The 14,444-nt window shown below is 47.9% G+C and overlaps 1 protein-coding gene across 1 annotated transcript in view; it reads left to right on the top strand.

The window, feature by feature from the left end:
• The first annotated feature begins 796 nt into the window (after window positions 1-796).
• loxl5a (lysyl oxidase-like 5a) overlaps window positions 797-14,444 on the top strand; it is a 59,452-nt gene continuing 45,804 nt past the window's right edge. Inside the window, exons 1-2 of the mRNA XM_086004871.1 lie at window positions 797-1,514; window positions 8,441-8,549. Of these exons, the coding sequence (XP_085860997.1) occupies window positions 1,049-1,514; window positions 8,441-8,549 (575 nt within the window). The 5' untranslated portion in view covers window positions 797-1,048. The remainder of the gene's footprint in view (window positions 1,515-8,440; window positions 8,550-14,444) is intronic.

Raw genomic sequence — 14,444 nt, forward strand, 5'->3', positions numbered from 1 at the left:
TTCTAGCTAGAAAGAGAGAAGTTCAGTTACTGAACCCCGGGTGAGTGGGAACAATCTGGTCACCCCAGCACTGGAGAACAATGCGATCAGCAGGAAATCCAGGGCTGGCGGTGGGCCGGGGGAAGGGTGCGGGGCTTTTAACCCATAACGTGACAGATAAGACAAACTTTTACCAAAAATGTTTGAAGTCTGATATTAAACTTTAAATAAACAGACCGACTGGATATAATATCTATCGCCAGGATTTATTTTTGATTAAGAGGAAGCCAGCAGATTTCCTTATGGAAATAACAACAGAAAACGCTGGGCAAACTCAGCGGAGTTTTTCCAGCGTTTTCTGTTATTTCGGATTTCCAGCATCCGCAGTATTTTGCTATCAGATTTCTTTATGGCACTGTCGGTCGGGATGTGCTGCTTTATAACGACAGGAGTGCAACACATAAAATATGATGCTGCTGTTCAGGACCAGCTGTGACTAAGGGGGCCTGTCCCTTTAAGGAGAAGGTCCAATTGCTGCAACATCCCGAGGTCAATCAGTGAGGAATTGCGGAGCAACGCCACAGGAGAGCCACGAGTTTCGTTGCGCTGTCAATAAGGTTTTGCATTTGATTTGCATATATTACAATTTTCAAACGAAACTAAGTTTCCTTTGTTGGAATATTCTTATAACTAACTCAAAGCTGGACAAACCATATTGTAAAAGGTTGGCCGTGATCTTATCTGGAGAGGTGCATTAGCCGCTGAAACTTAAACCTGCCAGCGGTGAGTTAATTTTAGTTTTGAACTTTAAATGAAAGGGAGAGCGAGGATACACCGGGCTTCTCATAACCGTGGCAAGGCAAGTGGGCGGTAGTTGCTAAAATAGTTTTGTGCTTAAAGGGTTAAAATATCTGAGCTCATCATCAGCCGTGAGCACACTTGAGGCAAGATACAAAAAAACTGTCTGCCCTCTCCTCCACTGTGAAGGTGCATGTGGGAAAGAGACTTGCTCCAACTGGGAAATTTGTGATTTAAATATTGTCCAGCAGCGAAACAAAACGTCAACAGAATGAGAGGATTCCTTGCAATTTGTTGCTGCTTCCTTTCGATTTGTGGAATGGGTCTTGTGGATGGGCAAGAGGAGCCGAATGGTTTGTGGAGGCAGAGGATCCAGTGGGAAAACAACGGGCATGTGTACAGCTTATTGAACAGCGGGCCGGCTTACCGCCCCCCTGCCCACCGCAGCAGGGTGGAGATGCAGAGCATCTACCTGAGCAGCGGCGGGGAGAGCAGGCAGGGAGACCGAGGGGCCGGCCCCTCCGGGACTGGCCGTCAGCCGCCCCGGGAATCCCATCGCCCCGGGCGGACAGCGGAGCCGGCCGCCGGCAATCCGGCTGAAATGCAGGCGGACGATCCACGGAATCCCTTCAAGAACCGGAACAGCGTGTTCTACAACGTCTACTCCTCGTCCTCACGGTCATCCCGGCCCGGGGTCCGCAGGAGAATGGGCCATGGCACCAGGTACTTCCAGAACGGTAAGCCTCGCTGGGATGGGAATGCACCCGGTTTGCGGGGCGGGGTTAATTATACTTTGGGCAAGGTCAAATCTCAAGGGAATGGCAGTGAAGGGGGAGCTTTTTTGATCCCACAGTTCTGGGTACTGAATCTTGCTAGGGTACAACTCCACGTGCTAGTTGCCCTCTGATGCTTCGCCCAAGGCTCCATTCTTCAAGTGCGAGTCTCACAGTGAGTGTTGGTCGGTTATCCAACCTGGATGTTAATGGAAAGGAAAATCAGACGGTTATAAAGCGTGGCCGATCCAGAACCGCTAGTTTTCCACCTGCGCCCACAGAAAAATATACCCGCTCTCTCCCACTGAGTGGCGGTGGGGTTACTTTTTGTTTTTGACACCATTTGTAGTATTCCAGCTTGCACCTTGGCTGAGAATAGCTGCCTCAGCACCGAGCGGGAATTGAACCTTTCCTGCTCTGTATAGCTTGGCACCACACCAGGCAGTACATTTGGTAACTGATTCAATGGGCAGTAGTGTTACACCGTTCTGTTTTGTGAAATACAATGTGATGTCGTTCGTGTCACGAAACATTATTTGGTAATTTGCATGGGATATAAAATGATATCTAACTCACTCTTGTAGGCAGTAACATTTGTGTATGTGTGCATTGTGCCAGTAATCAGAATTAAGGAGAGTCTGGTAAGTTAGCTGTTCCTCCATCACCTTGATTTTAATTCTTTCCTACAATAATCACAAGTGTGTAATTTTGTTTGATCATACCTTCAAAATACTGAGCTAATCATAATCCATTTGGCTCTGGGAGGAATGCAGTCCCTGTTGTGATACTGAACCACACGATGAGGATGGTTCCAGGTTCAATCTCTACTCTGCTGTTACTTGGAGTGGGAGTAGGAGGGCAATAATTGGCCTCATAATATATTGGCCAGAAAGGCACAAAATAAATCAAACTGAGGGTTTCTGCTCTCAATCGCTGTCCAACTCCATTACCTGGAGCTGTGCCCGTATAGTGACAAGATGAAGACAGGGTTCTGGCTTGGCTGTGGAGGCTGCAATGCTTAAACAGACAACCAACATAGTCTCACAACTGACAAATGGCCACTTGTGAAACTGTACTCCAGGATGAGGCAGCCCCTTCAAAAGAGAAATAAGGCAAGGAAATCAGAGGGAAGTTTGGAGGGAGAAAAATATAAAGATTTGATTCAGTGTCATTGGTGAGTGAAAAATACATGCCTCAATATACTTAAAAGATTGCGTGCATGATTGACAATAGGGTGTTGCTGTGTGATTTTCAGCCATTGGTGTTGGATATAACCCACATATATACCCGGCACAGTAAGGACTGTCGCTTCCCTCCCTTCCCCTAGCCTACCGGGCCAAACTTCCTCTAGGGTTCCCCCCTGCCCTAGCCCTGAACTCGCGTCTTTCTCTAGCTTCTCTCCCTTACGCCCTCTCGGAGCTCATCCTGACCATGAGATCCACCTCTTGCTCCCTCGACCCTATTCCCACTAACCTGCTGACCACCCAACTTCCCGTCTTGGCCCCCATGTTAGCTGATATTGTTAATGGTTCTCTTTCCTCGGGTACTGTCCCCATCTCCTTCAAATCTGCCGTCTCTCTCAAAAAAAAAACCCTTGACCCCTCCGTCCTTGCAAACTATCGCCCCATCTCCAACTTCCCTTTCCTCTCCAAAGTCCTTGAACATGCTGTCGCCTCCCAGATCCATGCCCATCTTTCCCGGAACTCCATGTTTGAATCATCTTTGAATCCCTCAGCAGGTTTCCACCCCTGTCACAGTACCGAAACAGCTCTTACCAAAGTCACAAATGACATCTTATATGACTGTGACAAATGTAAACTATCCCTCCTTGACCTGTCTGCAGCCTTTGACATGGTTGACCACACCATCCTCCTCCAATGCCTCTCCACCGTCGTCCAGCTGGGTGGGACTGCACTCGCCTGGTTCCATTCTTATCTATCCAGTCGTAGCCAGAGAATCACTTGCAATGATTTCTCTTCCTGCTCCCGCACCGTTACCTCTGGTGTCCCCAAGGATCTATCCTTGGCCCCGCTCCTATTTCTCATCTACATGCGGCCCCTCGGCGACAGCATCCGAAAACACAGCATCAATTTCCACATGTACGATGATGACACCCAGCTCTACCTCACCACCACCTGTCTCTAAATTGTCTGACTGCTTGTCTGACATCCAATACTAGATGAGCAACAATTTCCTCCAATTAAATATTGGTTAGACGGAAACCATTGTCTTCGGTCCCCGCCACAAACTCCATTCCCTTGCCACCGACTACTTCCCTCTTCCTGGCAACTGTCTGAGGCTGAACCAAACTGTTCGCAACCTTGGTGGTGTATTGTTTTTTATTTGTTTATGGGATCTGGGCGTCGCTGGCAAGGTCAGCATTTATTGCCCATCCCTAATTGCCCTTTGAGAAGTTAGTGGTGAGCCGCCTTCTTGAACTGGAGCAGTCCATGTGGTGAAGGTACTCCCACAGTGCTGTTGGGGAGGGAGTTCCAGGATTTTGACCCAGCAACGATGAAGGAACAGCAATAAACTTCCAAGTCAGGATGGTCTGTGACTTGGAGGGGAACTTGGAGGTGGTGGTGTTCCCATGCGCCTGTTGCCCTTGTCCTTCTAGGTGGTAGAGGTCACGGGTTTGGGAGGTGCTGCCGAAGAAACCTTGGCGAGTTGCTGCAGTGCATCTTGTAGATGGTACACACTGCAGCCACGGTACGCCAGTGGTGGAGGGAGTGAATGTTTAAGGTGGTGGATGGGATGCCAATCAAGCGGGCTGCTTTGTCCTGGATAGTGTCGAGCTTCTTGTGTGTTGTTGGAGCTGTACTCATCCAGGCAAGTGGAGAGTATTCCATCACACTCCTTACTTGTGCCTTGTAGATGGTGGAAAGGCTTTGGGGAGTCAGGAGGTGAGCCATTCGCCGCAGAATACCTAGCCTTTGACCTGCTCTTGTTGCCACAGTATTTATGCGGCTGGTCCAGTTAAGTTCCTGGTCAATGGTGACCCGCAGGATGTTGATGATGGGGGATTCAGCGATGGTAATGCTGTTGAATGTCAAGGGGTGGTGGTTAGACTCTCGCTTGTTGGAGATAGTCATTGCCTAGCACTTGTGTGGCGCGAATCTTACCTGTCACTTAGCCCAAGCCTGAATGTCGTCCAGGTCTTGTTGCATGTGGGCATGGACTGCTTCATTATCTGAGGCGTGTGAATGGCGCTGAACACTGCGAACATCCCCATTTCTGACCTTATGTTAGAGGGAAGGTCATTGATGAAGTAGCTGAAGATGGTTGGGCCTAGGACACTGCCCTGAGGAACTCCTGCAGCGATGTCCTGGAGCTGTGATGATTGACCTCCGACCACCACAACCATCTTCCTTTGACTAGGCATGACTCCAGCCAGTGGAGAGTTTTCCCTCCGATTCCCATTGACTTCAGTTTTACTAGGGCTCCTTGGTGCCACACTCGGTCAAATGCTGCCTTGATGAGAAGGGCAGTCACTCTCACCTCAGCTCTGGAATTCAGCTCCTTTGTCCATGTTTGGACCAAGACTGTAATGAGGTCTGGAGCCGAGTGGTCCTGGCGAAACCCAAACTGGGACATACCTCGGCAGTTTTCCACATTGTCGGATAGATGCCAGTGTTGTAGCCTTGTCTTTTGCACTCACGTGCTGGGCTCCACCATCATTGAGGATGGGGATACTCATGGAGCCTCCTCCTCCCGTTAGTTGTTTAATGGTCCACCACCATTCACAACTGGATGTGGCAGGACTGCAGTGCTTTGATCTGATCTGTTGAATGTGGGGTTGCTTAGCCCTGTCTATAGCATGCTGCTTCTGCTTTTTAGCATGCATGTAGTCATGTGTTGCAGCTTCCCCAGGTTGGCACCTAATTTTTAGGTACGCCTGGTGCTGCTCCTGGCACGCTCTTCTACACTCCTTATTGAACCAGGGTTGGTCCCCTGGCTTGATGGTAATGGTAGAGTGAGGGATATGCCGGGCCATGAGGTTACAGATTGTGGTGCAATACAATTCTGCTGCTCCTGATGGTCCACAGTGCCTCATGGATGCCCAGTTTTGAGCTGCTAGATCTGTTCTGAATCTATCCCATTTAGCACGGTGGTAGTGCCACACAACACAATGGAGGGTGTCCTCAGTGTGAAGACGGGACTTCGTCTCCACAATGACTATGAGGTGGTCACTGCTACCAATGCTCTCATGGACAGATGCATCTGCGACAGGTAGATTGGTGAGGACGAGATCAAGTAGGCTTTTCCCTCGTGTTGGTTCTCTCACCACATGTCGCAGGCCCAGACTGGCAGCTATGTCCTTCAGGACTCGGTCAGTAGTGATGCTACCGAACCACTCTTGGTGATGGTCATTGAAGTCCCCCACCCAGAGTACGTTCTGTGCCCTTTCTACTCTCAGTGCTTGTTCCAAGTGGTGTTCAACATGGAGGAGTACTGATTCATCAGCTGAGCGAGGGCGGTAGGTGGTAATCAGCAGGAGGTTTCCTTGCCCATGCTTGACCTGAAGCCATGAGACTTCATGGGGTCTGGAGTCAATGTTGAGGACTCCCAGTGCCACTCCTTCCCGACTGTATACCACTGTGCCGCCACCCCTGGTAGGTCTGTCCTGCCGGTGATGGAGAAGTTTGGGACATTGGCTGAAAGGTATGATTCTGTGAGTATGACTATGTCTGTGGGACAGCTCTCCCAATTTTGGCACAAGTCCCCAGATGTTGGTGAGGAGGACTTTGCAAGGCCGACTGGGTTGGGTGTGCCGTTGTCATCGCCAAAGCCGGTGCCGAAGTTGATGTCGAGCTGGTCCATCCGGTTTTATTCTTATTATTGTTTCTTGTAGTGGTTTGTTATAACTGAGTGGCTTACTAGGCCATTTCAGAGGACAGTTAATGGTCAACCACATTGCTGTGGGTCTGGAGTCACATATAGGCCAGACCAGGTAAGGACGGCAGATTTCCTTCCCTAAAGGACATTAGTGAACCAGATGCGTTTTTACAACAATCCGATAGTTTCATGGTCACCATTACTGATACTAGCTTTTTATTCCAGATTTATTTAATTAACTGAATTTAAATTCCCCAGCTGCCATGGTGGGATTTGAACTCACGTCTCTGGATCAGTTAGTCCAGGTCTCTGGATTACTAGTCCAGTAACATAACCACTTATGCTACCGTTCCCATTGACCCCGAAATGAGCTTCCAACCACATCCTGCCATTAAGAACATAAGAAATAGGAAAGACTCCGCATCCACAGCCCTCTGGGGTAGAGAATTCCAAAGATTCACAACTCTCTGAGTGAAGAAATTCCTCCTCATGCCATTTGCTTTCCTTATTGCTTACTGTACCCTACATGCTAGCTTTCTGTGTTTCTTGCACGAGGACACCCAAATCTCTCTGAACGCCAACATTTCAAAGTTTCTCACCATTTAAAAAAAAAAAAAAAAAATTCTGTTTTTCTATTCTTCCTACCAAAGTGAATAACCTCACATTTCCCTACATTATTAAGAGATATCTGCATTCCTCCAATTTAGGCCTCTTGCACATCCTCGATTTTAATTGCTCCACCATTGACGTCCATGCTTTCAGCTGCCGAGGCCCTAAGCTCTGGAATTTCCTCCCTAAACCTCTCCGCCTCTCTACCTCTCTTTCCTCCTTTAAGACGCTCCTTAAAATCGACCTCTTTTTCTGCCCTAATATCTCCTTATGTGGCTCAGTGTCAAATTTTGTTTGATAACGCTCCTGTGAAGCGCCTTGGGACGTTTTACTAAGTTAAAGGTACTACATAAATACAAGTTGTTGTTTTTGTTGTTCTATGTTCCGTACAATGGACTCTTCTATATGGAATAGACCAAGCTGGAGATCAATCAAACCAATTTACATCTAACATTAACGACTGCATTTGTCACTGGTATTGAGTCAGGGTAACAACTCACTTGTATCAGGAGCAGATACATATGGATTTCACTGGGTATATTTTACAAGCTTATAAATTACTTAAGAATAACCTGTTGTTCATGTGAACAAATTATTACTGAATACAATTGGCTCCAACACTGACAGCCCCAGCTCAGCTAACATGTATGATAGCTGTCTGAATGAATCATAGAGTCATACAGCATAGAAGGAGGCATTTCACATCCAGTGAATTAGCCAATTTGCATAAAATAGATCCCACAAACAGCAGATAAAATGAATGGCCAGTTAATCTGTCTTTGGTGCTGTTGGTTAAGAGATGAATGTGGGCCAGGATATTAGAAGAACTCTCTGATCTTCTTCAAACAGTGCCCTGGGTTACATGGATAATGTCCCATATGTAGGAAACTTTATTATTGTAGGCTTTATAACAATTGCCTCTAAATAGGATTGTCATTTGTCCAGTTTTGGACCAGAAAGTCCCTTGTTTTTTCAGTGGTGTATTTGGAAATTGCTCAACTGAAAACCGGGCACCAAAATTACCCACTGTCCATTTACCCACTTATTTCAGTGTCTCCTGATACAGAATTGTTAAGATTTTTGACAAATTTTAATGATCAGCAAAAACATACATCTGAAGTTCAGCCACACCCACTTCTTCCTGCCCCTCCCCTATCCTGCCTCCTGTTTGGCTTGGAACTAGACACAAGGTAGCTTCCCTACATCCCAGAAACATCAGTTTGCACAGGAAGTGTGTATTTTTGTCCATGGTTTAATTGAGAAGTGGCGATTCACATCAGCAATTGGTCTTAATGGTTCTGTAGCCACACACTCCAGCTGTCTGTGAGATTTATAAAAGCTCAAGATGATGCCAATGTCTCAGATAATGTATTTTGCAGTCAATGATCTCAAAGTACCGCTGATTAAGAAAACTCAGTGCAAACATGCTTCCATTTCTTTTCCAGGGCTTCCTGACTTAGTTCCTGATCCGTATTATATTCAAGCTTCCATATATGTCCAAAGGATGCACATGTACGCACTGAGGTGTGCAGCTGAGGAGAACTGCCTCTCAAGGTATAACCCAACAATTATGGTAATGAACCACTTGATCTAGTGATCAAAATGATGATCAGACAACTCATATAAATCTTATTCCAGGCCAATTAGGAGAGCTTGCTGCTCCTCAAAAACAGAGTCCAGACATTTTATCTGAACTTACAGTTTAAATATAGCTCAGACTTATGAAATTGTGTTACATCGTACAGAGGGATAGAATACAATATAATAATTTGCTTATTTAATTCATTTTGGTTTCTCCCCCTCTAAAATATATTCCTGTAATTTGCATATTATGTCAGAATATATATATCTATATAATAGATATATATATATGTTTCTTCCTATAATTTCCCACCACTGAGCTCACAGGTCCACTGTGATGTTGGAGATGGAGGTTAAAGGGCACATTGGTTATTACTCATGAAAGTAGATGTATAAAAAGGACACTTGTGTCTGTGAACTATGCAGTACAGTGAATTGAGAGGGGATGAGTTTTAGATTTGTTTTACATAAATGCAAGTCTGTCTATCATCTGTAAGCATTTTCTTGTTGGGTTGAAACAAACATACCATTAATCCTCCACATCTTACTTTATCTTTACTGTGCTGTTGAATATTCTATATATAATGTACGAGTGAGAAGCCCATTGAACATTTAGTCAGGGAGATGATTGTGTGATTGTTATATTTCAGACATTGACTGAGGGAAGTCCCTTCATGGAAAGATCAACTGATGGTTATTGGAACAAGAAAAGCCCGTTAGGCCCTATTTGCCTGTCCTTCTTGACCCTCCACCTTCTCACCATATCCCTTAATCCCTCCTCCTTCCAGAAATGTATCTAACTGTCTCCTGAACCAGTTTATACTTGTGTTGGAATGGTCAGTGTGCTGGTACTGTTATTGGGCTAGTCTAGTTGTGTTGCTGCAATGCAAACCAAACAGGCAGAACAAAAATGTCATAAATGTCCAAAATGAGAAACTAACTCTTCACCTGTCAGCAGGCCCAGGGAAATAGCTCTCTTCTTGGGTTGACCAGCTTTTTCTTTTGTCCCGTACACTGTGACACTAAAGCACTAATATGACAATGGAACAAACATTAATAGTACAGTAATAAATCTATTGGGGTAGATCTTGACTTTGTGTGATAGTGTAAAATGGGTGATAATGAATGGCAGCCCATTTTACGTCTCTCCCGATTGGCTGCCGACTCATTTACATTATTGCACAAAGTCATAATCTACCCATTATTACTGAAATATTAAACTGCTAAATAAACACTATTATAAGTATAATTTAAAAACTTGAATACTTCTGCGCCCTTTGTCTTCCTTTATTCTCTCTCTATATATACTTCTGTGCTCCCTCTCTTCCCTCTTTCCCGTTTTTATTACTTTAACTATCCTTTTTTTCTTGAAGAATATGACTTCTAAAAACTTGCCTCTCCTTGTTTCCTCTGCCTGACTTCATTTCCTCTCTTGCTGTCCCTGGGGAGGGGAAAGATTGAACAAACAGTCATGCCAGGCTCCTGTCTCACCGACCAGATTCAAAGAGGCATTGGAGGAGGCCCAGAAACATGAAATATGTGGCCCAGGAAGGGACAAAAAAATGAGGAGAAACAATGTAGGCTGGCATGCCAACAACATGAGGAAGGTCTGGCTGTGTTTTGGCACCGACCAACACAGCTGAGTATTGAGGACGAAGATGGAAAGCAACTACTTGCCTGTTGGCCAAACCAAACTTAAGTTTCCTCTTCCAAAACCCTGCTAAAGGCAATGAAAGATGCTGGGGCATCCAACACTGAACACACAACAAAGTGTACTCCACGAGCTGTGGTGAAGCAATGCTATTTTTTAAGAAAACATACTTAATCTCTATTATTGATGTTGTGCCATAAAATATACTTTCTCTTGCTGCCTCCCCTGAACTTTGTTAGGGTACAGATCCAGTCCCTGACTTAAATATGTGTGAGCCTACATGGTGTGTGTCAACCAGTTATTCAACTGCGGAGGGGATCATAGCTGAGCTCGATCCTGCCCTCACCTGACATCCCACAAAGGCACTTTCTGTCAGAGTTTAGGATTGGGCCCCCTTAACTCATTCATTCCCCATCCCACCCCAGAGATGCTACAGCCAATTGTATTGTTCACTGCCACCCTGACTAAAATCAGTTGACTGCAAAAATTGGGGGTTAAAGTTGGGGCTTTGCTGTTCTGTTTGCTTCAGGTCTTTTTTGCTGGGAGCCATTAACATATTTGAATGATACTGTGAAATGGATCAGCCAAAAGGCATATGAAGTTCCTTTGATAGTTTCCCTTGTCAGCCGTAGCTCAGTTGGTAGCACACTCGCCTGAGTCAGAAGGTTGTGGGTTCATAGTCCCACTCCAGAGACTTGAGTACAAAAATCTAGGCTGGTGCTCCAGTGCAGTACTGAGGGAGTGCTGCACTGTCAGAAGTGCCATCTTTTGGATGAGATGTTAGAGTCATAGAGTTATACAGCACAGAAAGAGGCCCTTCGGCCCATCTCGTCCGTGCCGGCCATCAAGCCCTGTCTAATCTAATCCCATTTTCCAGCATTTGGTCCGTAGCCTTGTATGCGATGGCATTTCAAGTGCTCATCCAAATGCTTCTTGAATGTTGTGAGGGTTCCTGCCTCTACCACCCTTTCAGGCAGTGAGTTCCAGATTCCAACCACCCTCTGGGTGAAAAAGTTCTTCCTCAAATCTCCTCTAAACCTCCTGCCCCTTACCTTGAATCTATGCCCCCTTGTTATTGACCCCTCTACTAAGGGAAAAAGTTCCTTTCTATCTACCCTATCTATGCCCCTCATAATTTTGTACACCTCAATCAGGTCCCCCCTCAGCCTTCTCTGCTCCAAGGAAAACAACCCCAGCCTGTCCAGTCTTTCTTCATAGCTGAAGCGCTCCAGCCCAGGTAACATCCTGGTGAATCTCCTCTGCACCCTCTCCAAAGCAATCACATCCTTCTTATAGTGTAGCGACCAGAACTGCACACAGTATTCCAGCTGTGGCCTAACCAGCGTTTTGTACAGCTCCATCATAACCTCCCTGCTCTTATATTTTATGCCTCGGCTAATGAAGGCAAGTATCCTATATGCCTTTTTAACCACCTTATCCACCTGTTCTGCTGCCTTCAGGGATCTATGTACATGCACACCAAGGTCCCTCTGATCCTCTGTCTTTCCTAGGGTCTTACCATTCATTGTGTATTCCCTTACCTTGTTAGTCCCTCCAAAATGCATCACCTCACACTTTTCAGGGTTAAATTCCATTTGCCACTGTTCCGCCCATCTGACCAACCCATCTATATCTTCCTGCAGACTGAGGCTACCCTCCTCGCTATTTACCACCCCACCAATTTTCGTGTCATCTGCAAACTTACTGATCATACCTTTTACATTCACATTCAAATCATTAATGTAGACCACAAACAGCAAGGGACCCAGCACCGATCCCTGCGGTACCCCACTGGACAAAGGCTTCCAGTCACAAAAACAACCTTCCACCATCACCCTCTGCCTTCTGCCACTAAGCCAGTTTTTGGATCCAATGTGCCAAGGCACCCTGGATCCCATGGGCTCTTACCTTCTTGACCAGTCTCCTATGTGGGACTTTATCGAAAGCCTTACTGAAATCCATGTATACCACATCCACTGCACTACCCCTCATCCACACACCTAGTCACCCCCTCGAAAAATTCAATCAAATTTGGTCAGACATGATCTTCCCTTGACAAAGCCATGCTGACTATCCCTGATTAATCCTTGCCTCTCCAAGTGGAGACTAATTCTGTCCCTCAGAATTTTTTCCAATAATTTCCCTACCACTGATGTTAGGCTCACTGGCCTGCAATTCCCTGGTTTATCCCTACTACCCTTCTTGAATAATGGTACTACGTTAGCTGTTCTCCAGTCCTCTGGCACATCCCCTGTGGCCAGAGAGGTTCTGAAAATCTGTGTCAGAGCCCCTGCAATCTCCTCCTTTGCCTCACACAGCAGCCTGGGATACATCTCATCCGGGCCTGGGGATTTATCCACTTTTAAGCCTGCTAAAACCGCTAGTACCTCCTCCCTCTCGATGCTAATATGTTCAAGTATATCACAGTCCCCCCTGCCCGATTTCTATGTCTACATCGTCCTTCTCCATAGTGAACACAGATGCAAAAAATTCATTTAAAACCCCACCTGCATCTTCTCGCTCCACACACAGATTGCCACTTTGGTCCCTAATGGGCCCTACTCTCTTTCCCTAGTTATCCTCTCTTGCTCTTATAATCTATCTATCTTCTATCTTATCTTATATATATAAATCGGTACTTCTGTCTGTCTGGTCTTTCTGTCTGTCATTCTGGTCTGTCATTCTGTCTGTCATCGCCTGTGCGTCTGTCGGGCTATGCGCTCGAGAAGTTACAGGGCGTACCTACGCGCGCGTTACCTCCAAAGAAAGCTTACGCTTCCGAGACGGTTTTTAAGCGTATTTACGTTTCGGTCCGGGCTAAAATCGCGCCCGCGGTATCCCAAAAAACCTTCAACGTTCCGCTCATTAGCATCTCATTATCCGCTCATTAGCGACAGAGTGACCTCGAGCTCGACCAATCGTACGCCGGGTTGCTGGCGTGTGCCGCCGGGCCAATCGGTGCGTGTGTGGCCGGGCTTTATCGTTCTGAACCGAGGTGAGTTGCCGCCATCTTGATTCCAAACTTTTCCTTTCTTTTTCCCGGCTTTCTGCGTCTTTAAAAAAAAACGTTGCTTTTAAAACACATATTGTTTTAAAAAAAAATGATTTAGAAACGAATTAAACTTATCTAATCTCATTAATTTTCCTACCTTTCCCCGGTTTTCCAGGTAGGGCCTCGAAGCCTCGGCTTCTCCTCCGCACCCTACGCCCGAGCTAGGCACCTCCCGGCCCCACTCGAAGGCTGGAGGGGCGGGCCTCAGTCCAGCGCCGCTACCTTACTAAAGGTGCGCGCGCAAGCAGGAGCTGAGACGCGGCGTCTCTCTCTGGCTCGGCCGTGGGGGCGGGGCTTGCTGAGCGTCAAGCGTTACCCTGGCAACCGGGCTACCTTACTAAAGGTGCGCGCGCAGCAGGAGCTTGAGACGCGGCGTCTCTCTCTCTGGCTCGGCCGGGGGGGCAGGGGCTTGCTGAGGCGTCAAGCGTTACCCCTAGGCAACCGGGTTCGGCGGCCGTCTCGCACAGTCCGCAATCGGCGGTCTTCACCTCGGGGGGGGGGGGGGCGTGACCCTCGGGTGGGGGAGGGCCGCGACCCTCTGCGGGGGGCCTGCCGAACCCTCGGGGGGCCCAACCCGCCCTCCCTCACCTCCCTCCCTTCTCCCCAATCCCCCTCCCCCCCGCCCCTCCCCCCCTCCTCCCCTTCCCCTTCCCCTTCCCCCTCCCCCACTTCCCCCCTTCCCCCCCTTCCCCCCTTCTCCCCTCCCCCCTCCTCCCCCTCCTTCTCCCCTTCTCCCCCCTCCCTCCTTCCCCCCCCGCCCTTCCTTCCCCCCGCTCTCTCCCCCCCTCTCCCCCCCTCCCTTCCCCCCGCCCTCCCCTTCCCCCACCTCCCTTCCCCCCCGCCCTCTCCCTTTCCCCCCGCCCTCCCTTCCCCCCCCGCACCTCCCTCCCTTCCCTTTCCCCCGCGCCCTCCCTTCCCCCCCGCCCCTTCCCCCCCGCCCTCCCTTCCCCCCCACCCCGCTCTCTCTCTTCCCCCCACCGCTCTCTCTCACCCCCTCCAACCGCTCTCTCTCTTCCCCCCAGTCGCTCTCTCTGTACCCCCCAGTCGCTCTCTCTCTCTCTCTCTCTCTTCGCCCCCCCCCCCCCGCCCCCATTTCCGCGCTCCTCTCTCTTCCAACAACAACACTGCCCTCGAAAAAGCCTCGGACACCGCCGGGCACTTCAGC

This window comes from Somniosus microcephalus, chromosome 13 (assembly GCF_052327205.1).
Source record: "Somniosus microcephalus isolate GS21.2 chromosome 13, FLI_Smic_1.0, whole genome shotgun sequence".
Classification (NCBI taxonomy): domain Eukaryota; kingdom Metazoa; phylum Chordata; class Chondrichthyes; order Squaliformes; family Somniosidae; genus Somniosus; species Somniosus microcephalus.